The sequence below is a fragment of the Oncorhynchus clarkii genome, chromosome 26 (assembly GCF_045791955.1).
Source record: "Oncorhynchus clarkii lewisi isolate Uvic-CL-2024 chromosome 26, UVic_Ocla_1.0, whole genome shotgun sequence".
NCBI classification, from domain to species: domain Eukaryota; kingdom Metazoa; phylum Chordata; class Actinopteri; order Salmoniformes; family Salmonidae; genus Oncorhynchus; species Oncorhynchus clarkii.
This window is the reverse complement of record NC_092172.1, coordinates 42,310,614-42,336,229: the sequence shown is the minus strand read 5'-3', so window position 1 is coordinate 42,336,229 and position 25,616 is coordinate 42,310,614. Positions and strand designations below refer to the sequence as shown.

General features: G+C 44.1%; 1 protein-coding gene across 1 annotated transcript in view; it reads right to left on the bottom strand.

The window, feature by feature from the left end:
- LOC139384475 (C-myc promoter-binding protein-like) overlaps positions 1–25,616 on the bottom strand; it is a 133,697-nt gene that overhangs the window by 50,698 nt on the left and 57,383 nt on the right. Inside the window, exons 6-13 of the mRNA XM_071129260.1 lie at positions 20,554–20,837; positions 19,823–19,889; positions 19,318–19,376; positions 18,286–18,430; positions 16,845–17,020; positions 13,337–13,437; positions 10,642–10,857; positions 5,704–5,849 (exon numbers count right to left, since the gene is read on the bottom strand). Of these exons, the coding sequence (XP_070985361.1) occupies positions 5,704–5,849; positions 10,642–10,857; positions 13,337–13,437; positions 16,845–17,020; positions 18,286–18,430; positions 19,318–19,376; positions 19,823–19,889; positions 20,554–20,837 (1,194 nt within the window). The remainder of the gene's footprint in view (positions 1–5,703; positions 5,850–10,641; positions 10,858–13,336; positions 13,438–16,844; positions 17,021–18,285; positions 18,431–19,317; positions 19,377–19,822; positions 19,890–20,553; positions 20,838–25,616) is intronic.

Sequence of the window (25,616 nt, the reverse complement as noted above, 5' to 3'; positions counted from 1 at the left end):
CCACCAGATGGCAGTAGATCACCATAACCTGACTTACTATTCATCACCATCTTACAAGATCTACTCAATAATAGGTGTTTCACTACCTATTTACTACATTCATGAGTGGTAAGTCAGTACTGATGATGTTGACGGATTTCCTTATATGATCTGTAAAATCTTTAAAATTGTTGCGTTTATATTTCTGTTCAGTGTACGTGACAATAACATTAAATTGTCTTTATATTTCACAAAATGTTAGGTCCAATAGGCTGTCCCAACATATAATGACATGAAAGTTAATTCCGACAGTGTAAAAGGCCCTTAGTTTACTATAAAATGTTGTATTCTATACACATTTGAAGAGCAACAAATGATTGTGTTTGATAAGATTAAAGATTCTCTAACCTCTCTCCCTGCTGGCTTCAATGCTTCTTCTCTCTGTGTATCTCATTTGGGTTAGGGTCACTGCAGCCTGACTCACCACTGTCTATCTCACTACTCTCTGTAAAGAAAAGGTATTTTGTATGAGAACTTATAGCCCATCTTTTGATTATAGCTAGCTTCATTTCAGTCCTGCTAAGGTCAGACTCCGTTCAGCGTTAGCTTCAAACTTAATCAGTTTTTTTGGTTCGGGGGATGTTTTGGTTTAGGGGATGTCTGTTGACACGGCAGGAGTCGAGGGATGTTTAGGGGATGTCTGTTGACACGGCAGGAGTCGAGGGATGTTTGGGTTTGGGGGATGTCTGTTGACACGGCAGGAGTCGAGGGACGTTTGGGTTCGGGGGATGTCTGTTGACACGGCAGGAGTCGAGGGACGTTTTGGTTTGGGGGATGTCTGTTGACACGGCAGGAGTCGAGGGACGTTTTGGTTTGGGGGATGTCTGTTGACACGGCAGGAGTCGAGGGACGTTTTGGTTTGGGGGATGTCTGTTGACACGGCAGGAGTCGAGGGATGTTTTGGGTCGGGGGATGTCTGTTGACACGGCAGGAGTCGAGGGATGTTTTGGGTCGGGGGATGTCTGTTGACACGGCAGGAGTCGAGGGATGTTAAAAAAAAATCCCACTGTCAGCGGCGTCTCTCTGCCACTTGCCACCGTAGGTCTGGGCTGAGGTAGTTTGTTTCACCACTCGGCCTATGTAGTGGCCGGAGTTTCCCGTTGGACAGAGTGGTGAGTGAATGCGTTGCTAACGAGGCAAATCCAGGAGAGCAGGCGAACATAACGAGCATTCATGAATCATTCATGATTTCACTCGTTAGCAAAGGTAGGTGCGATCATTAACAAAATAAAAAGGCAAGTAAACGCTATTGCACAAATAAATGTTATTTACCCTCCACTACATCCCTGGGTTGGTCTGGCAAAACCATACATAAAAATCTACAGTGGGGCAAAAAAGTATTTAGTCAGCCACCAATTGTGCAAGTTCTCCCACTTAAAAAGATGAGAGAGGCCTGTAATTTTAATCATAGGTGCACAACTATGACAGACAAAATGAGAAAAAAAATCCAGAAAATCACATTGTAGGATTTTTTATGATTTTATTTGCAAATTATGGTGGAAAATAAGTAAAATAATAAAAGTTTATCTAAATACTTTGTTATATACCCTTTGTTGGCAATGACAGAGGTCAAACGTTTTCTGTAAGTCTTCACAAGGTTTTCACACACCGTTGCTGGTATTTTGGCCCATTCCTCCATGCAGATCTCCTCTAGAGCAGTGATGTTTTGGGGCTGTTGCTGGGCAACACGGACTTTCAACTCCCTCCAAAGATTTTCTATGGGGTTGAGATCTGGAGAATGGCTAGGCCACTCCAGGACCTTGAAATGCTTCTTACGAAGCCACTTCTTCGTTGCCCGGGCGGTGTGTTTGGGATCATTGTCATGCTGAAAGACCCAGCCACGTTTCATCTTCAATGCCCTTGCTGATGGAAGGAGGTTTTCACTCAAAATCTCACGATACATGGCCCCATTCATTCTTTCCTTTACACGGATCAGTCGTCCTGGTCCCTTTGCAGAAAAATAGCCCCAAAGCATGATGGTGCCACCCCCATGCTTCACAGTAGGTATGGTGTTCTTTGGATGCAACTCAGCATTCTTTGTCCTCCAAACACGACGAGTTGAGTTTTTACCAAAAAGTTATATTTTGGTTTCATCTGACCATATGACATTCTCCCAATCTTCTTATGGATCATCCAAATGCTCTCTAGCAAACTTCAGACGGGCCTGGACATGTCCTGGCTTAAGCAGGGGGACACGTCTGGCACTGCAGGATTTGAGTTCCTGGCTGCGTAGTGTGTTACTGATGGTAGGCATTGTTACTTTGGTCCCAGCTCTCTGCAGGTCATTCATTAGGTCCCACCGTGTGGTTCTGGGATTTTTGCTCACCGTTCTTGTGATCATTTTGACCACACGGGGTGAGATCTTGCGTGGAGCCCCAGATCGAGGGAGATTATCAGTGGTCTTGTATGTCTTCCATTTCCTAATAATTGCTCCCACAGTTGATTTCTTCAAACCAAGCTGCTTACCTATTGCAGATTCAGTCTTCCCAGCCTGGTGCAGGTCTACAATTTTGTTTCTGGTGTCCTTTGACAGCTCTTTGGTCTTGGCCATAGTGGAGTTTGGAGTGTGACTGTTTGAGGTTGTGGACAGGTGTCTTTTATACTGATAACAAGTTCAAACAGGTGCCATTAATACAGCGAACAAGTTGAGGACAGAGGAGCCTCTTAAGAAGAAGATACAGATCTGTGAGAGTTTGTAGGTGACCAAATACTTATGTTCCACCATAATTGGCAAATAAATTCACTAAAAATCCTACAATGTGATTTTCTGGATTTTTTTTTATTAGAGACCTCTCTCATCTTTATAAGTGGGAGAACTTGCACAATTGGTGGCTGACTAAATACAGTAGGGGGAGTGCTGCTCAGCGTGAGGTAATACAGTAGGGAGGAGTGCTGCTCAGCGTGAGGTAATACAGTAGGGGGAGTGCTGCTCAGTGTGAGGTAATACAGTAGGGGGAGTGCTGCTCAGCGTGAGGTAATACAGTAGGGGGAGTGCTGCTCAGCGTGAGGTAATACAGTAGGGAGGAGTGCTGCTCAGCGTGAGGTAATACAGTAGGGGGAGTGCTGCTCAGTGTGAGGTAATACAGTAGGGGGAGTGCTGCTCAGCGTGAGGTAATACAGTAGGGGGAGTGGGAGGTAATACAGTAGGGGGAGGGCTGCTCAGCGTGAGGTAATACAGTAGGGGGAGTGCTGCTCAGCGTGAGGTAATACAGTAGGGGGAGTGCTGCTCAGCGTGAGGTAATACAGTAGGAGGAGTGCTGCTCAGCGTGAGGTAATACAGTAGGGGGAGTGCTGCTCAGCGTGAGGTAATACAGTAGGGGGAGTGCTGCTCAGCATGAGGTAATACAGTAGGGGGAGTGGGAGGTAATACAGTAGGGGGAGAGCTACTCAGCTTGAGGTAATACAGTAGGGGGGAGTGCTGCTCAGCGTGAGGTAATACAGTAGGGGGAGTGCTGCTCAGCGTGAGGTAATACAGTAGGGGGAGTGCTACTCAGCATGAGGTAATACAGTAGGGGGGAGTGCTGCTCAGCGTGAGGTAATACAGTAGGGGGGAGTGCTGCTCGGCGTGAGGTAATACAGTAGGGGTAGTGCTGCTTAGTGTGAGGTAATACAGTAGGGGGGAGTGCTGCTCAGCATGAGGTAATACAGTAGGGGGAAGTGCTGCTCAGCATGAGGTAATACAGTAGGGGGAGTGCTACTCAGCATGAGGTAATACAGTAGGGGGAGTGGGAGGTAATACAGTAGGGGGAGAGCTACTCAGCGTGAGGTAATACAGTAGGGGGAGTGCTGCTCAGCGTGAGGTAATACAGTAGGAGGAGTGCTGCTCAGCGTGAGGTAATACAGTAGGGGGAGTGCTGCTCAGCGTGAGGTAATACAGTAGGGGGAGTGCTGCTCAGCATGAGGTAATACAGTAGGGGGAGTGGGAGGTAATACAGTAGGGGGAGAGCTACTCAGCTTGAGGTAATACAGTAGGGGGGAGTGCTGCTCAGCGTGAGGTAATACAGTAGGGGGAGTGCTGCTCAGCGTGAGGTAATACAGTAGGGGGAGTGCTACTCAGCATGAGGTAATACAGTAGGGGGGAGTGCTGCTCAGCGTGAGGTAATACAGTAGGGGGGAGTGCTGCTCGGCGTGAGGTAATACAGTAGGGTTAGTGCTGCTTAGTGTGAGGTAATACAGTAGGGGGGAGTGCTGCTCAGCGTAAGGTAATACAGTCGAGGGAGTGCTGCTCAGCATGAGGTAATACAGTAGGGGGAAGTGCTGCTCAGCATGAGGTAATACAGTAGGGGGAGTGCTACTCAGCATGAGGTAATACAGTAGGGGGAGTGGGAGGTAATACAGTAGGGGGAGAGCTACTCAGCATGAGGTAATACAGTAGGGGGGAGTGCTGCTCAGTGTGAGGTAATACAGTAGGGGGGAGTGCTGCTCAGCGTGAGGTAATACAGTAGGGGGGAGTGATGTTCAGCGTGAGGTAATACAGTCGAGGGAGTGCTGCTCAGCATGAGGTAATACAGTAGGGGGAAGTGCTGCTCAGCATGAGGTAATACAGTAGGGGGAGTGCTACTCAGCATGAGGTAATACAGTAGGGGGAGTGCTGCTTAGTGTGAGGTAATACAGTAGGGGGGAGTGCTGCTCAGCGTGAGGTAATACAGTAGGGGGGAGTGCTGCTCAGCATGAGGTAATACAGTAGGGGGAGTGCTGCTCAGCATGAGGTAATACAGTAGGGGGAGTGGTACTCAGCATGAGGTAATACAGTAGGGGGAGTGCTGCTCAGCATGAGGTAATACAGTAGGGGGAGTGGTACTCAGCATGAGGTAATACAGTAGGGGGAGTGCTACTCAGCATGAGGTAATACAGTAGGGGGAGTGGGAGGTAATACAGTAGGGGGAGAGCTACTCAGCATGAGGTAATACAGTAGGGGGGAGTGCTGCTCAGTGTGAGGTAATACAGTAGGGGGGAGTGCTGCTCAGCGTGAGGTAATACAGTAGGGGGGAGTGCTACTCAGCATGAGGTAATACAGTAGGGGGAGTGCTGCTCAGCATGAGGTAATACAGTAGGGGGAGTGGTACTCAGCATGAGGTAATACAGTAGGGGGGAGTGCTGCTCAGTGTGAGGTAATACAGTAGGGGGGAGTGCTTCTCAAATGGAATGTTTTATGCGTACTCAAGAGAATGTCCTCTGGAAAATGCACTAGAAGCATGAGAGTGTGGAGCACGGTAATATGCATATTGAGAAACACCCAGTGACTCAGGGGAGCACGGTAGTATGCATATTGAGAAACACCCAGTGACTCAGGGGAGCACGGTAGTATGCATATTGAGAAACACCCACGATCTTCAATAAAGACTTAATTAGTAAAAATCTGCTGTGTTAATGCTTTTGGATAGCATACCTACTAGACAGGGAGAAGAACACTGATAGAGGATAGCATACCTACTAGACAGGGAGAAGAACACTGATAGAGGATAGCATAGCTACTAGACAGGGAGAAGAACACTGATACAGGATAGCATAGTTACTAGACAGGGAGATACATTTCACAGAGGATAGGTCTATATATATGACTAGGATGATATAGTACTATAAACCAAGCTGTATGGAGAAGGGTTATTTCAGAGAATAGGTCTATATAGGACCGGGATGACAGTATTATAAACCAAGCTGTACCTTGTCCACACAGTCATCGAAGAAGGCCAAGCTGGCGTCTTTGTCTGAGACGAAGGAGCACTCCTCTATGAATCTGATGAACATCTGAGTCTTGGTCATCAGGGAGTAGAACTTCTGGTGGGACCGGTCTCTGCTCTTCAGGAACCCTACAGAACATTACAACCATATGATAATCATAACAAGATACAGTAAAACTTCTGGTGGGACCGGTCTCTGCTCTTCAGGAACCCTACAGAACATTACAACCATATGAGAATCATAACAAGATACAGTAGAACTTCTGGTGGGACCGGTCTCTGCTCTTCAGGAACGCTACAGAACATTACAACCATATGAGAATCATAACAAGATACAGTAGAACTTCTGGTGGGACCGGTCTCTGCTCTTCAGGAACGCTACAGAACATTACAACCATATGAGAATCATAACAAGATACAGTAGAACTTCTGGTGGGACCGGTCTCTGCTCTTCAGGAACCCTACAGAACATTACAACCATATGAGAATCATAACAAGATACAGTAAAACTTCTGGTGGGACCGGTCTCTGCTCTTCAGGAACCCTACAGAACATTACAACCATATGAGAATCATAACAAGATACAGTAAAACTTCTGGTGGGACCGGTCTCTGCTCTTCAGGAACCCTACAGAACATTACAACCATATGAGAATCATAACAAGATACAGTAGAACTTCTGGTGGGACCGGTCTCTGCTCTTCAGGAACCCTACAGAACATTACAACCATATGAGAATCATAACAAGATACAGTAGAACTTCTGGTGGGACCGGTCTCTGCTCTTCAGGAACCCTACAGAACATTACAACCATATGAGAATCATAACAAGATACAGTAGAACTTCTGGTGGGACCGGTCTCTGCTCTTCAGGAACCCTACAGAACATTACAACCATATGAGAATCATAACAAGATACAGTAGAACTTCTGGTGGGACCGGTCTCTGCTCTTCAGGAACCCTACAGAACATTACAACCATATGAGAATCATAACAAGATACAGTAGAACTTCTGGTGGGACCGGTCTCTGCTCTTCAGGAACCCTACAGAACATTACAACCATATGAGAATCATAACAAGATACAGTAGAACTTCTGGTGGGACCGGTCTCTGCTCTTCAGGAACCCTACAGAACATTACAACCATATGAGAATCATAACAAGATACAGTAGAACTTCTGGTGGGACCGGTCTCTGCTCTTCAGGGACCCCGAAAAGGACGGTTGGGGAGGGAGAAACGGAACATTTGTGGTTCACTGCTAGATATATCTGGCAAAATAGGTTTAGGGTCTTGGAACCTTGACCATGAAGCACACTGCTTAATTTTTTTATTTTTTTAACTAGATAAATCTTTATTTAACCAAGGAAGTCTTTATTTAACCAGGTAAGTCTTTATTTAACCAGGTGAGTCTTTATTTAACCAGGTGAGTCTTTATTTAACCAGGTGAGTCTTTATTTAACCAAGTGAGTCTTTATTTAACCAGGTGAGTCTTTATTTAACCAGGTGAGTCTTTATTTAACCAGGTGAGTCTTTATTTAACCAGGTGAGTCTTTATTTAACCAGGTGAGTCTTTATTTAACCAGGTGAGTCTTTATTTAACCAGGTAAGTCTTTATTTAACCAGGTGAGTCTTTATTTAACCAGGTGAGTCTTTATTTAACCAAGTGAGTCTTTATTTAACCAAGTGAGTCTTTATTTAACCAGGTGAGTCTTTATTTAACCAGGTGAGTCTTTATTTAAACAGGTACGTCTTTATTTAACCAGGTGAGTCTTTATTTAACCAAGTAAGTCTTTATTTAACCAGGTAAGTCTTTATTTAACCTCTACGTGATTGGTGAACCCCTACGGGATGGTTGAGCTATCGTGTGCTAGTGTGATTAGCATGAGGTTGTAAGTAACAATAACATTTCCCAGGATATAGACACACACTTTTTCAGTTCTTCCCACAAGTTTTCTATGGGATTAAGGTCAGGGCTTTGTGATGGCCACTCCAATACCTTGACTTTGTTGTCCTTAAGCCATTTTGCCACAATTTTGGAAGTACGCTTGGGGTCATTGTCCCTTTGGAAGACCCATTTGCGACCAAGCTTTAGTTTGCAGTTGCAAACCGTAGTCTGGCTTTTTTATGGCGGTTTTGGAGCAGTGGCTTCTTCCTTGCTGAGCGGCCTTTCAGGTTATGTCGATATAGGACTCATTTTACTGTGGATATAGTAACTTTTGTACCTGTTTCCTCCAGCATCTTCGCAAGGTCCTTTGTTGTTGTTGTGGGATTGATTTGCACTTTTTGCACCAAAGTACGCTCATCTCTAGGAGACAGAACGCATCTCCTTCCTGAGCAGTATGACGGCTGCGTGGTCCCATGGTGTTTATACTTGCATAATATTGTTTGTACAGATGAACGTGGTACCGTCAGGCATTTGGAAATTGCTCCCAAGGATGACCCAGACTTGTGGAGGTCAACAATTTTTTTTCTGAGGTCTTCGCTGATTTCTTTAAATGTTCCAATGATGTCAAGCCAAGAGGTACTGAGTTTGAAGGTAGGCCTTGAAATACATCCACAGGTACACCTCCAATTGACTCAAATTATGTCAATTAGCCTATCAGAAGCTTCTAAAGCCATGACATTATTTTCGGGAATTTTCCAAGCTGTTAAAAGGCACAGTCAACTTAGTGTATGTAAACTTCTGACCCACTGGAATTGTGGAACAGTGAATTATAAGTGAAATAATCTGTCTGTAAACAATAGTTGGAAAAATGACTTGTGTCATACACAAAGTAGATGTCCTTACCGACTTGCCAAAACTATAGTGGTTGAAAAACGAGTTTTAATGACTCCAACCTAAGTGTATGTAATCTTACGACTTCAACTGTATCTGATTAAGGGCAGAAAGCTTAAATGTATTGTTAATCTAACTGCACTGTCCAATTTACAGTAGCTATTACAGTGAAAGAATACCATGCTATTGTTTGAGGAGAATTGCCCAGTTATGAACTTCAAAATGTATCAATAAAGCCACATTTGGGCAGAGTTGATACAACATTTTGAACAGTAATGCAATGGTTCATTGGATCTGTAAAAATATTTTGCACATACACTGCTTCCACCTAGTGGCCAAAACCTAAATAACACGTTGTGGCCTTTTTCTCTTGCATTTCAAAGATGATATTGGGTAAAACAAATGTTTTTTCTTCGTATTATATTTTCCCAGATCTAATGTGTTATATTCTCCTACATTGATTTCACATTTCCACAAACTTCTAAGTGTTTCCTTTCAAATGGTATCAAGAATATGTATATCCTTGCTTCAGGTCCTGAGCTACAGGCATGTCATTTTAGGTGAAAATTTAAGAAAGGGTCCGATCCTTAAGAGGTACCAGGTGAGTCTTTATTTAACCAGGTAAGTCTTTGAGAACACATTCTCTCTTACAATAACGACGAATGTACCGTAGCTAGGCACAGTCGTGCAGGTAAGATAACACATGGCCAATCTAAGGTGCAAAACAGGGAAGTGACTTCCTCTTATATAAGTGTTAAACCCAGCAGGGCTGACTAGCAGCTGACCTGTTTAACAGCGGACATGATTAACAGCTGACCTGATTAACAGCTGACCTGACTAACAGCTGACCTACGGGACAGACAGGGCCAAGGGGAGTGAGGAGGATGGTTGGTCATTGGCTCACACTGCAGTCATAGAGGCCAAGCTTTGTATTTTTGTGGGTCCCGACAGTAATACTAATGGACAGCTGATAGATTCTCTATGGATACAGACACACCCACACTTGGCCAAAGAAACACATTGAGAAAGCACATTCTCCCATTACCCATTCTTGTGTGTGTGTCTTTCAGCTCTAGTCATTACATAACAATACTGCAGAGGTCTCTCTAAACTCCTCATCCCTATTTGTAGGGATCACAATCCTCATATCCAACATGTCCTTGGCTACAGCTAGCATGGTTAGCATCCACTAGAGAATGTTCATGTCCTTGGCTACAGCTAGCATAGCTAGCATCCACTAGAGAATGTTCATGTCTTGGCTACAGCTAGCATGGCTAGCATCCACTAGAGAATGCTCATGTCCTTGGCTACAGCTAGCATGGTTAGCATCCACTAGAGAATGCTCATGTCCTTGGCTACAGCTAGCATGGCTAGCATCCACTAGAGAATGTTCATGTCCTTGGCTACAGCTAGCATGGCTAGCATCCACTAGAGAATGTTCATGTCCTTGGCTACTGCTAGCATGGCTAGCATCCACTAGAGAATGCTCATGTCCTTGGCTACAGCTAGCATAGCTAGCATCCACTAGAGAATGTTCATGTCCTTGGCTACAGCTAGCATGGCTAGCATCCACTAGAGAATGCTCATGTCCTTGGCTACAGCTAGCATGGTTAGCATCCACTAGAGAATGTTCATGTCCTTGGCTACAGCTAGCATGGTTAGCATCCACTAGAGAATGCTCATGTCTTTGGCTACAGCTAGCATGGTTAGCATCCACTAGAGAATGCTCATGTCTTTGGCTATGGGTCCTGGTCAAAAATAATGCACTAAATAAGGGATAGGGTGCCATTTGGGATGAAGCCCGTGGCTACGACTAGCCATTGCAGTCTTTAACAATAAAGGACCGTCTGACTAGTTACCCACCAGAGACAGTGCAGATTGGATGAGATCCCCATCCCATCCCAGTCCAGACTCAACTCTATCAGGTGTGGTATTAGCCAGCTTCAACAGGCCCCAGTCCAGATTCAACTCTATCAGGTGTGGTATTAGCCAGCTTCAACTGGCCCCAGTCCAGACTCTGGAGCAGAGAACAGCTGCAGCTAGCTAGAGCTCCAGACCTGCACATGCACTGAGACTCACACACACATAGACTCACATACACACACACACACACAGAGACTCACATACACACCAAGCCGGTACTAACCTTGCAAGTCAAAGAGAGAGGAGGCGTCAGTAGTCTTCTCAGACGGGGCCTGGGTGATGGGTCTCAGGTATGAGCGGTAGCCTTTCAAGATGGCCGCCATGAACCTGAGGAAGGCTTCCTGTATCTCCATTTCCAGGCTGTGGAGGCTCTTCCCACAGGCCAGCTCTGTACAGTCACTCATACTCAGCTCCAATAGGCCATCAGGACGCTGCTGACCTAGGGGGAACCAATAGAAAAGAGGGTTGTTGGTTCTGCTGATCTGGGGGGAACCAATAGAAAAGAGGGTTGTTGGTTATGCTGATCTGGGGGGAACCAATAGAAAAGAGAGATGTTGGTTCTGCTGACCTGGGGGGAACCAACAGAAAAGAGGGCTGTTGGTTATGCTGACCTGGGGGGAACCAATAGAAAAGAGGGCTGTTGGTTATGCTGGCCAACAACCTGGGGAGAACCAATAGAAAAGAGGGCTGTTGGTTATGCTGACCTGGGGAGAACCAATAGAAAAGAGGGCTGTTGGTTATGCTGGCCAACAACCTGGGGAGAACCAATAGAAAAGAGGGCTGTTGGTTATGCTGACCTGGGGGGAACCAATAGAAAAGAGGGCTGTTGGTTATGCTGGCCAACAACCTGGGGAGAACCAATAGAAAAGAGGGCTGTTGGTTATGCTGGCCAACAACCTGGGGAGAACCAATAGAAAAGAGGGCTGTTGGTCATGCTGGCCAACAACCTGGGGAGAACCAATAGAAAATAGGGCTGTTGGTCATGCTGGCCAACAACCTGGGGAGAACCAATAGAAAAGAGGGTTGTTGGTTCTGCTGATCTGGGGGGAACCAATGGAAAATATGTTTTTTGTTTACATATCTTATAGGGTTTGTCCCAAATGGCACCATATTCCTTAATGTAGTGCACTAGATAGGGAACAGGGAGCCATGTGGGATGCATCCCTCATGCAGTTCCAGAGATACATAGAGGAAAACACTCTTAGAAGATACAATGACTGGACAAAACATTAGGAACACCTGCTCCTTCCATGACATTTATTTTTTATCTTTATTTAACTAGGCAAGTCAGTTAAGAAAAATTCTTATTTACAATGACGGCCTAGGAACTGTGGGTTGCCTGTTCAGGGGCAGAATGACAGATTTGTACCTTGTCAGCTCGGGGGTTTGAACTTGCAACCTTCCGGTTACTAGTCCAATGCTCTAACCACTAGGCTACCCTAGACATAGACTGACCAGGTGAAAGATAGGATCCCTTACTGATGTCACTTGGTAAATCCACTTCAATCAGTGTAGATGAAGTGGAGAAGACCGGTTAAAGAAGGATTTTTTTAGCAACATAATATTAGGAAGGTGTTCTTAATATTTTGTCTACTATGTTGAACTACCTGTCACAGTTGAAGACAGTTTAAAACACAACTTAAAACAAGCAGGACTGTCTGTATGAAAGTTGAGTTGATGACGTGAGGGGTTTGGGTTCTGTCTGTCTTGTTGTTGTTGAACTAGATAAAGGGTAAATAACAAAAAACACAGTTTAAATCTCTATTGAAGTTACAGTTTTCCTCTAAGAAACAAGTCCCTAAAGATCAGACTCAGCTTGTCACTCTGCCAAGCTGTATCGATGTTCAATATTCCCAGCCTAAACACTAATGCAGTGGCAGGACACATTTTCAGCCTCACTGAGTCTCAGAATGTAACACTATTAGATTTGGATTTGATTTCTCAATAAGCAGGCAGCAGGTTTACTGGCTAGGATATAAATAACACAACTGAACTAATGGAGACAAATGGAGCAGGTAGGGAGAGGGAGTGGGGGGAGAGAGGACAGAGAGAGAGAGGAGGAGAGGGAGGAGAGACAGAGAGAGAGGAGAGAGAAGAGAGCGAGGGGGAGAGAGGAGAGAGAGGGGTGAGAGAAAAAGAGAGTGAGAGAGATGCAGCGAGAGAAAGAGAGAAGAGAGCGAGGGGGAGGTTGGAGATAGAGGGGTGTGAGAGAAAGAGAGGGAGAGAGAGAGAGAGATGCAGCTACAGAGAGAGAGAGATGCAGAGAGCGAGAGAGATGCAGCAAGAAAGAGAGAGCGAGAGAAGAGAGCGAGGGGGAGATAGAGGGGTGCGAGAGAAAGAGAGGGAGAGATAGAGAGAGATGCAGCGAGAAAGAGAGAGCGAGGGGGAGATAGAGGGGTGCGAGAGAAAGAGAGAGAGAGAGATGCAGCGAGAGAGAGAGAGAGAGAGAGCGAGAGAAATGCAGAGAGAGAGAAATAATGATGTAATACTAACTGGTGGTTTTGTTACAGAGGAAGAGGAGAGAAGAAGAAGAATGATACAAGACTGTTCTTTAATATAGACCTGCCGTCTGTTTGGTAGCCACTGGAGAAAGAATAGGAAGCTGAACGTAAAGTACTCCTACACTCCTGCTACAGTGGCTTATCACATTCAGAAGAAGAAGAACACCAGAGAGTCAAACACATCAGCTTGAAAGAATCTTTCAAAGTCGACCTTGAAAATGAGTTTTATTGAAGAAAAGTGTTTTTGATCTAGCTTGGTTGCCAGATCTTTTTTTTGTTGCCAACTCCTTTGTCTTTGTTATATTAAAGGAGCGAACTGAGGCAGAACCAGAGTCACATCTGGCAACTCAACCCAGTTTATTCATACTAAAATCTTTAGTCCTCTATCCACACAGTACAGTACGGTCCTCTACTCACCGTCCACCAGTTGCTGGTAGAGATTGTTCAGCACATTCATCAGGTTTTTACAGGCTTTCTTTGGCAGGATCTTCCAGGTCAGGGCCCTCTTATCTCCGTTGCTGAAAGGAGAAACACACGGTCAGCGCTCTCCAGAGGTACAGAGAGGTGGAACACACTCAAAACTAACACTGGCGGAGGATAAGGGCAGGAGACCACCCACGAGACGGCTGCCTCCAAGACTGCTCCAAATATCTTAGGACCACAGAAACAGATTGAACTTGGACCCATATGGAAAATGGATGCACACATGACTGTACATCGCTGTGGATAAAAGTGTCTGATAAATTGAATATATTATACTATTATCATTACACCTACAGTGGCCAAACACGACACAATACAGTCTCATTTTCTTCACCATCGATTAAAGGCCTACCGTGGCCAAACACGACACAATACAGTCTCATTTTCTTCACCATCGATTAAAGGCCTACAGTGGCCAAACACGACACAATACAGTCTCATTTTCTTCACCGTCGATTAAAGGCCTACAGTGGCCAAACACGACACAATACAGTCTCATTTTCTTCACCGTCGATTAAAGGCCTACAGTGGCCAAACACGACACAATACAGTCTCATTTTCTTCACCGTCGATTAAAGGCCTACCGTGGCCAAACACGACACAATACAGTCTCATTTTCTTCACCATTGATTAAAGGCCTACAGTGGCCAAACACGACACAATACAGTCTCATTTTCTTCACCGTCGATTAAAGGCCTACAGTGGCCAAACACGACACAATACAGTCTCATTTTCTTCACCATCGATTAAAGGCCTACCGTGGCCAAACACGACACAATACAGTCTCATTTTCTTCACCATCGATTAAAGGCCTACAGTGGCCAAACATGACGCAATACAGTCTCATTTTCTTCACCATCGATTAAAGGCCTACAGTGGCCAAACACGACACAATACAGCCTCATTTTCTTCACCATCGATTAAAGGCCTACCGTGGCCAAACACGACACAATACAGTCTCATTTTCTTCACCATCGATTAAAGGCCTACCGTGGCCAAACACGACACAATACAGTCTCATTTTCTTCACCATCGATTAAAGGCCTACCGTGGCCAAACACGACACAATACAGTCTCATTTTCTTCACCATCGATTAAAGGCCTACAGTGGCCAAACACGACACAATACAGTCTCATTTTCTTCACCATCGATTAAAGGCCTACCGTGGCCAAACACGACACAATACAGTCTCATTTTCTTCACCATCGATTAAAGGCCTACAGTGGCCAAACACGACACAATACAGTCTCATTTTCTTCACCATCGATTAAAGGCCTACAGTGGCCAAACACGACACAATACAGTCTCATTTTCTTCACCATCGATTAAAGGCCTACCGTGGCCAAACACGACACAATACAGTCTCATTTTCTTCACCATCGATTAAAGGCCTACAGTGGCCAAACACGACACAATACAGTCTCATTTTCTTCACCATCGATTAAAGGCCTACCGTGGCCAAACACGACACAATACAGTCTCATTTTCTTCACCATCGATTAAAGGCCTACAGTGGCCAAACACGACACAATACAGTCTCATTTTCTTCACCATCGATTAAAAGGCCTACCGTGTAAAACACTTCCACAGCCCAGCTTGAGGAATAGACTGTCTCAGCAGGGTTTACAGCCCAGCTTGAGGAATAGACTGTCTCAACAGGGTTTACAGCCCACCTTGAGGAATAGACTGTCTCAACTGGGTTTACAGCCCACCTTGAGGAATAGACTGTCTCAACTGGGTTACAGCCCACCTTGAGGAATAGACTGTCTCAACTGGGTTACAGCCCACCTTGAGGAATAGACTGTCTCAACTGGGTTTACAGCCCACCTTGAGGAATAGACTGTCTCAACAGGGTTTACAGCCCACCTTGAGGAATAGACTGTCTCAGCAGGGTTACAGCCCACCTTGAGGAATAGACTGTCTCAACTGGGTTACAGCCCACCTTGAGGAATAGACTGTCTCAGCAGGGTTACAGCCCACCTTGAGGAATAGACTGTCTCAGCAGGGTTACAGCCCACCTTGAGGAATAGACTGTCTCAGCTGGGTTACAGCCCACCTTGAGGAATAGACTGTCTCAACTAGGTTACAGCCCAGCTTGAGGAATGGACTGTCTCAACTGGGTTACAGCCCACCTTGAGGAATAGACTGTCTCAACTGGGTTTACAGCCCACCTTGAGGAATAGACTGTCTCAACTGGGTTACAGCCCACCTTGAGGAATAGACTGTCTCAACTGGGTTTACAGCCCACCTTGAGGAATAGACTGTCTCAACTGGGTTACAGCTCACCTTGAGGAATAGACTGTCTCAACTGGGTTACAGCCCACCTTCAGGAATAGACTGTCTCAACTGGGTTACAGCCCACCTTGAGGAATAGACTGTCTCAACTGGGTTACAGCCCACCTTGAGGAATAGACTCAGCAACACTGTAGTTTATAAAAAGTGAAAAAGGAAAAGGTTGACATGTTTGTTGCTGGGTGTCCTTCACTATGGTTGACTGTTCTCAGCCCGTTAGCTAAGTGGATGGAGGCCCTTCACTATGGTTGACTGTTCTCAGCCCGTTAGCTAAGTGGATGGAGGCCCTTCACTATGGTTGACTGTTCTCAGCCCGTTAGCTAAGTGGATGGAGGCCCTTCACTATGGTTGACTGTTCTCAGCCCGTTAGCTAAGTGTATGGAGGCCCTTCACTATGGTTGACTGTTCTCAGCCCGCTAGCTAAGTGGATGGAGGCCCTTCACTATGGTTGACTGTTCTCAGCCCGCTAGCTAAGTGGATGGAGGCCCTTCACTATGGTTGACCCTGTACTATTCTCAGCCCGTTAGCTAAGTGGAGAGTCTTGGAGAGTCTTGGAGAGTCATACTGTGAGAGTTGGTTGAGGACTGAGCAGAAAGCCATAGTCACAAAGGGCGTCAGGTAGCCTAGTGGTTAGAGCGTTGGACTAGCAACGTTGGACTAGTTACCGGAAGGTTGCAAGATCGAATCCCCGAGCTGACAAGGTAAAAATCTGTCGTTCTGCTCCTGAACAAGGCAGTTAACCCACTGTTCCTAGGCCGTCATTGTAAGTAAGAATTTGTTCTTAACTGACTTGCCTAGTTAAATAAAGGATACATTTAAAAAAATCTGTACTCAAAAAAGAGACTTTACACATTATATGGATAGAAACCTTTAGTCCATTCTAGTACACAACAGGGGGTTGGTAGTCGCCGCAATGCTTCCTGGGAGATGGTGTTTGTGTCAGAAGAAGCTGTGCTTACTGGGAGATGGTGTTTGTGTCAGAAGAAGCTGTGCTTACTGGGAGATGGTGTTTGTGTCAGAAGAAGCTGTGCTTCCTGGGAGATGGTGTTTGTGTCAGAAGAAGCTGTGCTTACTGGGAGATGGTGTTTGTGTCAGAAGAAGCTGTGCTTACTGGGAGATGGTGTTTGTGTCAGAAGAAGCTGTGCTTACTGGGAGATGGTGTTCGTGTCGAGGTCGACACAGCTGACGTCCAGAGGGGGGTCGTAAAGGTCAAAGTAGCGTGAGTCGACACCCACAATGAAGGGGCAGGGGGCGGAGAGGACTCCTGCCAGAGCCAGCGGGCACAGAGGGATGTATGGACACGGCCAGTGGAATGGGAAGATCATCTGAGGGGGAGAGAAAGAGAGGGAGGGAGGTCAAAACCGAGAGACATTACCAATACTGCAATTGTTAGCTACTACTAAAAATACTAACAAACTGCCATAGCGAATTATTTAAACCCTACTATCAAACTGCCATAGTTAATTATTTCACTTCTACTATCAAACTGCCATAGTTCATTATTTCACTTCTACTATCAAACTGTCATAGCTAATTATTTAACTTCTACTATCAAACTGCCATAGCGAATTATTTAAACCCTACTATCAAACTGCCATAGCTAATGATTTAAACCCTACTATCAAACTGCCATAGCTAATTATTTAACTTCTACTATCAAACTGCCATAGCTAACTATTTAACTTCTACTATCAAACTGCCATAGATAATTATTTAACTTCTACTATCAAACTGCCATAGCTAATTATTTAACTTCTACTATCAAACTGCCATAGCTCATTATTTAAACTACTTACTAAAACCACAAGCTACTACTAAAAGTCCTAAAGATTCAAACAACTGATATCTGAGGTTCTATAGCATTAAACAGCTGATATCTGAGGTTCTATAGCATTAAACAACTGATATCTGAGGTTCTATAGCATTAAACAGCTGATATCTGAGGTACTATATAGTGTTAAACAGCTGATATCTGAGGTACTATATAGTGTTAATCAGCTGATATCTGAGGTTCTATAGTGTTAAACAGCTGATATTTGAGGTTCTATAGTGTTAAACAGCTGATATTTGAGGTACTATAGTGTTAAACAGCTGATATCTGAGGTACTATATAGTGTTAAACAGCTGATATCTGAGGTTCTATAGTGTTAAACAGCTGATATCTGAGGTTCTATAGTGTTAAACAGCTGATATTTGAGGCACTATAGTGTTAAACAGCTGATATCTGAGGTACTATAGTGTTAATCAGCTGATATCTGAGGTTCTATAGTGTTAATCAGCTGATATCTGAGGTTCTATAGTGTTAAACAGCTGATATCTGAGGTTCTATAGTGTTAAACAGCTGATATCTGAGGTACTATATAGTGTTAAACAGCTGATATCTGAGGTACTATAGTGTCAAACAGCTGATATCTGAGGTACTATATAGTGTTAAACAGCTGATATCTGAGGTACTATATAGTGTCAAACAGCTGATATCTGAGGTACTATATAGTGTTAAACAGCTGATATCTGAGGTACTATATAGTGTTAAACAGCTGATATCTGAGGTACTATATAGTGTCAAACAGCTGATATCTGAGGTACTCACAGCCACCAGAGCCTCAGTGACACTGGTCAGAACAGCGGGCCGTAGAGAGTGGACCAGGATCTTATGTTCTGTCACAGCAAACACCAGGAGCGTTATAGCATTCTCCGGACCGAGGTTCTGCAGCAGTATGGAGAACCGACCACCACTGGAACACAGCCATAGAAGAGATTAACACACTACATCACTATCATAACACATACCATACATTAACCATACCATAACACATACCATACATTAACCATATCATAACATATACCATACATTAATCATACCATAACATATACCATACATTAATCATACCATAACATATACCATACATTAATCATACCATAACATATACCATACATTAATCATACCACAACATATACCATACATTAACCATACCATAACATATACCATACATTAACCATACCATAACTAATACCATACATTAACCATACCATAACTAATACCATCAATTAACCATACCATAACTAATACCATACATTAACCATACCATAACTAATACCATGAACTCCACCAGCAGTCACCAAACCTTCGTCCAATTCTTTAAACCAATCTAAAGGTATGTTTTGGAGTTCCTCAAGGTACTGCTATAGGACCACTACTGTTCTTATTATGATATACACCTGTTAAATCCACTTCAATCAGTGTAGATGAAGGGGAGGAGACAGGTTAAAGACAATTGAGTCATGGATTGTGTATGTGTGCCATTCAGAGGGTGAATGGGCAAGACAATAGATTTAAGTTCCTTTGAACGGGGGTATGGTAGTAGGTGCCAGGCGCATCGGTTTGAGTGTGTCAAGAACAGCAACTCCGCTGGAGTTTTCACGCTCAACAATTTCCTGTGTGAATCAAGAATGGTCCACCACACAATGGTGACATCCTGCCAACGTGGCACAACTGTGGGAATCATTGGAGTGTAAAGTCCATCCCCCGACAAATTGAGGGCAAAGGGGGAGTTGTGCAAGTCAATATTAGGAAGACGTTCATAATGTTTTGTACACTCGGTGTATATGATACCTGTCTTACCTGAGTGGTAGAGGGGATGACACAGGCTGGCTCAACATCAGGCTGTCGTGAGGAGAGAGCTGGGGAATGTCAACACATTACCAGAGGTATAGTGTGGTGGGGACAGGTCTGGCACAAAATGGCTGCCGCACTTCATTTAGCAGGTGGCTGTTATCAAAGACTCCCATTTAACCAGTACTGTCTCTGTTGCCAGAGATTGGTGCTAGAAGGGGGTATAGTGTGGTGGGGACAGGTCTGGCACAAAATGGCTGCCGCGCTTCATTTCGCAGGTGGCTGTTATCAAAGACTCCCATTTAACCAGTACTGTCTCTGTTGCCAGAGATTGGTGCTAGAAGGGGGTACGTTACCTCAATACAATGTAAATAACTTTGAGAAAAACACTATTAAAAGAATGATGATTATGATCAAGACAGAGTCAGACATGGTTTAGTCGTGAATAGAAACACACACTGACAGAAACCATAAACATAACATAGCAGCGAGCACCATGGATGTCTTAACTCACCTGCACCAGTATCCTGGGCCTCTGAGAGGAGGGGAAGGGGACCTTGTGCATGAAGTGGGAGATGTGCCTGACAGGAAGAAGAAGAAGAAGAAGAAGAGGAAGAAGAAGAAGAAGAAGGAGAAGAAGAAGAGGAAGGAGAAGGAGAAGAAGAAGAAGGAGAAGAAGAAGAAGAAGAAGGAGGAGAAGAAGAAGAGGAAGGACAAGAAGAAGGAGAAGAAGAAGAAGGAGAAGAGGAAGAAGGAGAAGGAGAAGAAGAAGGAGAAGAGTTACAGGACATGAGGCCAGAAATAACCCTGAGGAGGAGGTGAGCATAATCTGTCATCACACCATCTGGGACAGGGGGGGGGGGTAGATTTACATAGAGTTCTGCCACTACACTGTCACCTGACCATCATAATGCCCTGTTGAACTGTCAGCAAACACTTGATCTAAACATAGCCTCTGGTGTTTATTTAGTGGACTGGATACCATTTGGAATTGTTCAATCTTCTAGGGAGTGTGTCTACAGTATATCTATGTACAAAGTGCCTGGGTATGGTGCCTGTCCTATACAGAGCTGTCCGATAACACAGGCAGTGTCATACAGGGTCACTGACAACACTGTGTACTTATAAAGGACCGTGGCTCAGCATGGTCCCTAGCAACACCAAGGCCAATGGGTTCAAGTGCTGCAGTTTTGATACCACAAATGTCTGCTGTGTCCTAATATATATTATTCTCACTGTGCTCACTTCTCGATGGGCAGGGTGTGAGGTCCAGAGATGCAGTATCGATAGAGGAAGGTGAGGAACTTGCGGAAGGCGTCGAAGAAGGGCCAGTGAGACAGCAAACAGATACACTTGTTGGTGTGTAGCGCTCTGGGGCCCGGAGCTGGGGTGCAGGGGGAGGTGGCTGGGGATGAGGCTGGGGAACAGGGCCCGTGGTCCAGCCCCGGTAGACCCAGCTGAGAGCGCTGCTGGTCGGTCAGACAGTCCTGGGAGTAGGGCTCGTAGAACTGGATGGCTGCACCGTACACCTGAGATGAGGAAACACACAGATCCATTAGTACATAGAGGTAGGGGCACATATGAGTGGAGCGAGGAGTGGAGCGAGGAGTGGAGCGAGGAGTGGAGGGAGGAGTGGAGCGAGGAGTGGAGGGAGGAGTGGAGCGAGGAGTGGAGCGAGGAGTGGAGGGAGGAGTGGAGCGAGGAGTGGAGCGAGGAGTGGAGGGAGGAGTGGAGGGAGGAGTGGAGCGAGGAGTGGAGCGAGGAGTGGAGGGAGGAGTGGAGCGAGGAGTGGAGCGAGGAGTGGAGGGAGGAGTGGAGCGAGGAGTGGAGGGAGGAGTGGAGCGAGGAGTGGAGCGAGGAGTGGAGGGAGGAGTGGAGGGAGGAGTGGAGGGAGGAGTGGAGGGAGGAGTGGAGCGAGGAGTGGAGCGAGGAGTGGAGGGAGGAGTGGAGCGAGGAGTGGAGGGAGGAGTGGAGGGAGGAGTGGAGCGAGGAGTGGAGCGAGGAGTGGAGCGAGGAGCGAGGAGCTGGAACGAGGAGTGGAACGAGGTGTGGAGCGAGGAGTGGAGCGAGGAGTGGAGCGAGGAGCTGGAGGGAGGAGTGGAGCGAGGAGTGGAGCGAGGAGTGGAGGGAGGAGTGGAGCGAGGAGTGGAGCGAGGAGTGGAGCGAGGAGTGGAGCGAGGAGCTGGAGCGAGGAGTGGAACGAGGAGTGGAGCGAGGAGTGGAACGAGGAGTGGAGCGAGGAGTGGAGCGAGGAGTGGAGTGAGGAGTGGAGCGAGGAGCGAGGAGCTGGAACGAGGAGTGGAACGAGGTGTGGAGCGAGGAGTGGAGCGAGGAGCTGGAGCGAAGAGTGGAGGGAGGAGTGGAGCGAGGAGCTGGAGCGAGGAGTGGAGGGAGGAGTGGAGCGAGGAGTGGAGCGAGGAGCGAGGAGCTGGAACGAGGAGTGGAGCAAAGGGCATGCCTGTCCCAGCATGCATTTGTATAGTCTACTTGTGAGCTGCTACAGCCCCTTGCTTTAGCTACTGTCATGGAGTTCACTACATATCATCATAAAGAAACTGATAAAACACACAGGTGTTAAATCACTTACAAAGATGAGAAGGCACTAAGAGCAAGAGAGGGAGTGTGGTGATGTAGTGTCCACAACTAAAGAAGAGAGAGAGTGTGGTGATGTAGTGTGGTGATGTAGTGTGGTGATGTAGTGTCCACAACTAAAGAAGAGAGAGAGTGTGGTGATGTAGTGTCCACAACTAAAGAAGAGAGGGAGTGTGGTGATGTAGTGTCCACAACTAAAGAAGAGAATGAGTGTGGTGATGTAGTGTCCACAACTAAAGAAGAGAGGGAGTGTGGTGATGTAGTGTCCACAACTAAAGAAGAGAGAGAGTGTGGTGATGTAGTGTCCACAACTAAAGAAGAGAATGAGTGTGGTGATGTAGTGTCCACAACTAAAGAAGAGAATGAGTGTGGTGATGTAGTGTCCACAACTAAAGAAGAGAGGTGTGTGGTGATGTAGTGTGGTGATGTAGTGTGGTGATGTAGTGTGGTGATATAGTGTGGTGATGTAGTGTGGTGATGTAGTGTGGTGATGTAGTGTGGTGATGTAGTGTCCACTACTAAAGAAGAGAGGGAGTGTGGTGATGTAGTGTGGTGATGTAGTGTGGTGATGTAGTGTGGTGATGTAGTGTGGTGATGTAGTGTCCACTACTAAAGAAGAGAGGGAGTGTGGTGATGTAGTGTGGTGATGTAGTGTGGTGATGTAGTGTGGTGATGTAGTGTGGTGATGTAGTGTCCACAACTAAAGAATGACAGTGGAATCTGAAAAGACACCTATCCTGAAAGCATGATGGTGTACTGTGTGCACATGAGAACTAACAGACAGGAACGAGGTGGGTAGATAACTATTGTAGCAAAACATTTATAAACAAATCAAATCTGATCTCTTAAACGTTTCTTTCATTTCTGTTCTATTATCTATACAATAGGCCATCGTTGATTTTGGCCCAATAGGTCTGGTATATGACCTCTTTCAGGGAGCTTTCTGGTTTGATTGGGTTATTTTGCTTAAAAACCTTAAGGCCTACCTATAGACAAATGTCAAAACAACTCCGCATCCCTGCCCAGCCTGGCAAGAGTGGCCCGAAGGATGTTTAGCATCCCCAGCAGCTCTGCAGGTGAGGAGAGGATAGTCTCCCCTGCTGGCCTGCTCCCCAGGCACCATCACATGAGCCTGAAGCCACAGACTCTGGCCAAACTCATGTTTCTGAACGTGAATTCAAAGGAACTGTACACTGAGCCTAATAAGGCATTGTTAATTAAATGCCTATTTAATTCTCGTAAGTCAAATCAAATCTCATTTTATTGGCCACATACACGTGTTTAGCAGATGTTATTGCGAGTGTAGTTAAATACTTGTGTTTCTAGTTGCCACAGTGCAGCAAAGTCATAGCCTACATGCGAAATTTATAATGATTTAATGAAATGTTGTTTAAATGCTGAGCGCTATAATGTTCATGCCAGCCTAATGCTTCACAAAGTATTTCTTTGTAGGCTATAGCCTGGAAATAATTGAAATAATATAGCCTAAATCATTTATTTTAATTCCTTCTTAGACTCCCTGTCTGGCTCCTGACCTATTCAGAGTGTTTATATACTGTTTAATATGACATGTAGTCTATTCAGAGTGTTAATATGACATGTAGTCTATTCAGAGTGTTAATATGACATGTAGTCTATTCAGAGTGTTTAATATGACATGTAGTCTATTCAGAGTGTTAATATGACATGTAGTCTATTCAGAGTGTTAATATGACATGTAGTCTATTCAGAGTGTTTATATACTGTTTAATATGACATGTAGTCTATTCAGAGTGTTTAATATGACATGTAGTCTATTCAGAGTGTTAATATGACATGTAGTCTATTCAGAGTGTTTATATGCTGTTTAATATGACATGTAGTCTATTCAGAATGTTTAATATGACATGTAGTCTATTCAGAGTGTTAATATGACATGTAGTCTATTCAGAGTGTTTAATATGACATGTAGTCTATTCAGAGTGTTTAATTTGACATGTAGTCTATTCAGAGTGTTAATATGACATGTAGTCTATTCAGAGTGTTTAATATGACATGTAGTCTATTCAGAGTGTTTAATATGACATGTAGTCTATTCAGAGTGTTTAATATGACATGTAGACTATTCAGTGTTTAATATGACATGTAGTCTATTCAGAGTGTTATATACTGTTTAATATGACATGTAGTCTATTCAGAGTGTTTAATATGACATGTAGTCTATTCAGAGTGTTAATATGACATGTAGTCTATTCAGAGTGTTTAATATGACATGTAGTCTATTCAGAGTGTTTATATGCTGTTTAATATGACATGTAGCCTATTCAGAGTGTTTATATACTGTTTAATATGACATGTAGTCTATTCAGAGTGTTTATATGCTGTTTAATATGACATGTAGTCTATTCAGAGTGTTTATATGCTGTTTAATATGACATGTAGTCTATTCAGAGTGTTTAATATGACATGTAGTCTATTCAGAGTGTTTAATATGACATGTAGCCTATTCAGAGTGTTTAATATGACATGTAGTCTATTCAGAGTGTTTAATATGACATGTAGTCTATTCAGAGTGTTTAATATGACATGTAGTCTATTCAGAGTGTTTATATGCTGTTTAATATGACATGTAGTCTATTCAGAGTGTTATATACTGTTTAATATGACATGTAGTCTATTCAGAGTGTTTAATATGACATGTAGTCTATTCAGAGTGTTTAATATGACATGTAGTCTATTCAGAGTGTTTATATGCTGTTTAATATGACATGTAGTCTATTCAGTGTTTAATATGACATGTAGCCTATTCAGAGTGTTTATATGCTGTTTAATATGACATGTAGTCTATTCAGAGTGTTATATACTGTTTAATATGACATGTAGTCTATTCAGAGTGTTTAATATGACATGTAGTCTATTCAGAGTGTTTAATATGACATGTAGTCTATTCAGAGTGTTTAATATGACATGTAGTCTATTCAGAGTGTTTAATATGACATGTAGTCTATTCAGAGTGTTTATATACTGTTTAATATGACATGTAGTCTATTCAGAGTGTTTAATATGACATGTAGTCTATTCAGAGTGTTTAATATGACATGTAGTCTATTCAGAGTGTTTAATATGACATGTAGTCTATTCAGAGTGTTTAATATGACATGTAGTCTATTCAGAGTGTTTAATATGACATGTAGTCTATTCAGAGTGTTTAATATGACATGTAGTCTATTCAGAGTGTTTAATATGACATGTAGTCTATTCAGAGTGTTTAATATGACATGTAGTCTATTCAGAGTGTTTATATACTGTTTAATATGACATGTAGTCTATTCAGAGTGTTTAATATGACATGTAGTCTATTCAGAGTGTTTAATATGACATGTAGTCTATTCAGAGTGTTTAATATGACATGTAGTCTATTCAGAGTGTTTATATACTGTTTAATATGACATGTAGTCTATTCAGAGTGTTTAATATGACATGTAGTCTATTCAGAGTGTTTAATATGACATGTAGTCTATTCAGAGTGTTTAATATGACATGTAGTCTATTCAGAGTGTTTATATACTGTTTAATATGATATGTAGTCTATTCAGAGTGTTTAATATGACATGTAGTCTATTCAGAGTGTTAATATGACATGTAGCCTATTCAGAGTGTTTACTATGACATGTAGCCTATTCAGAGTGTTTAATATGACATGTAGTCTATTCAGAGTGTTTATATGCTGTTTAATA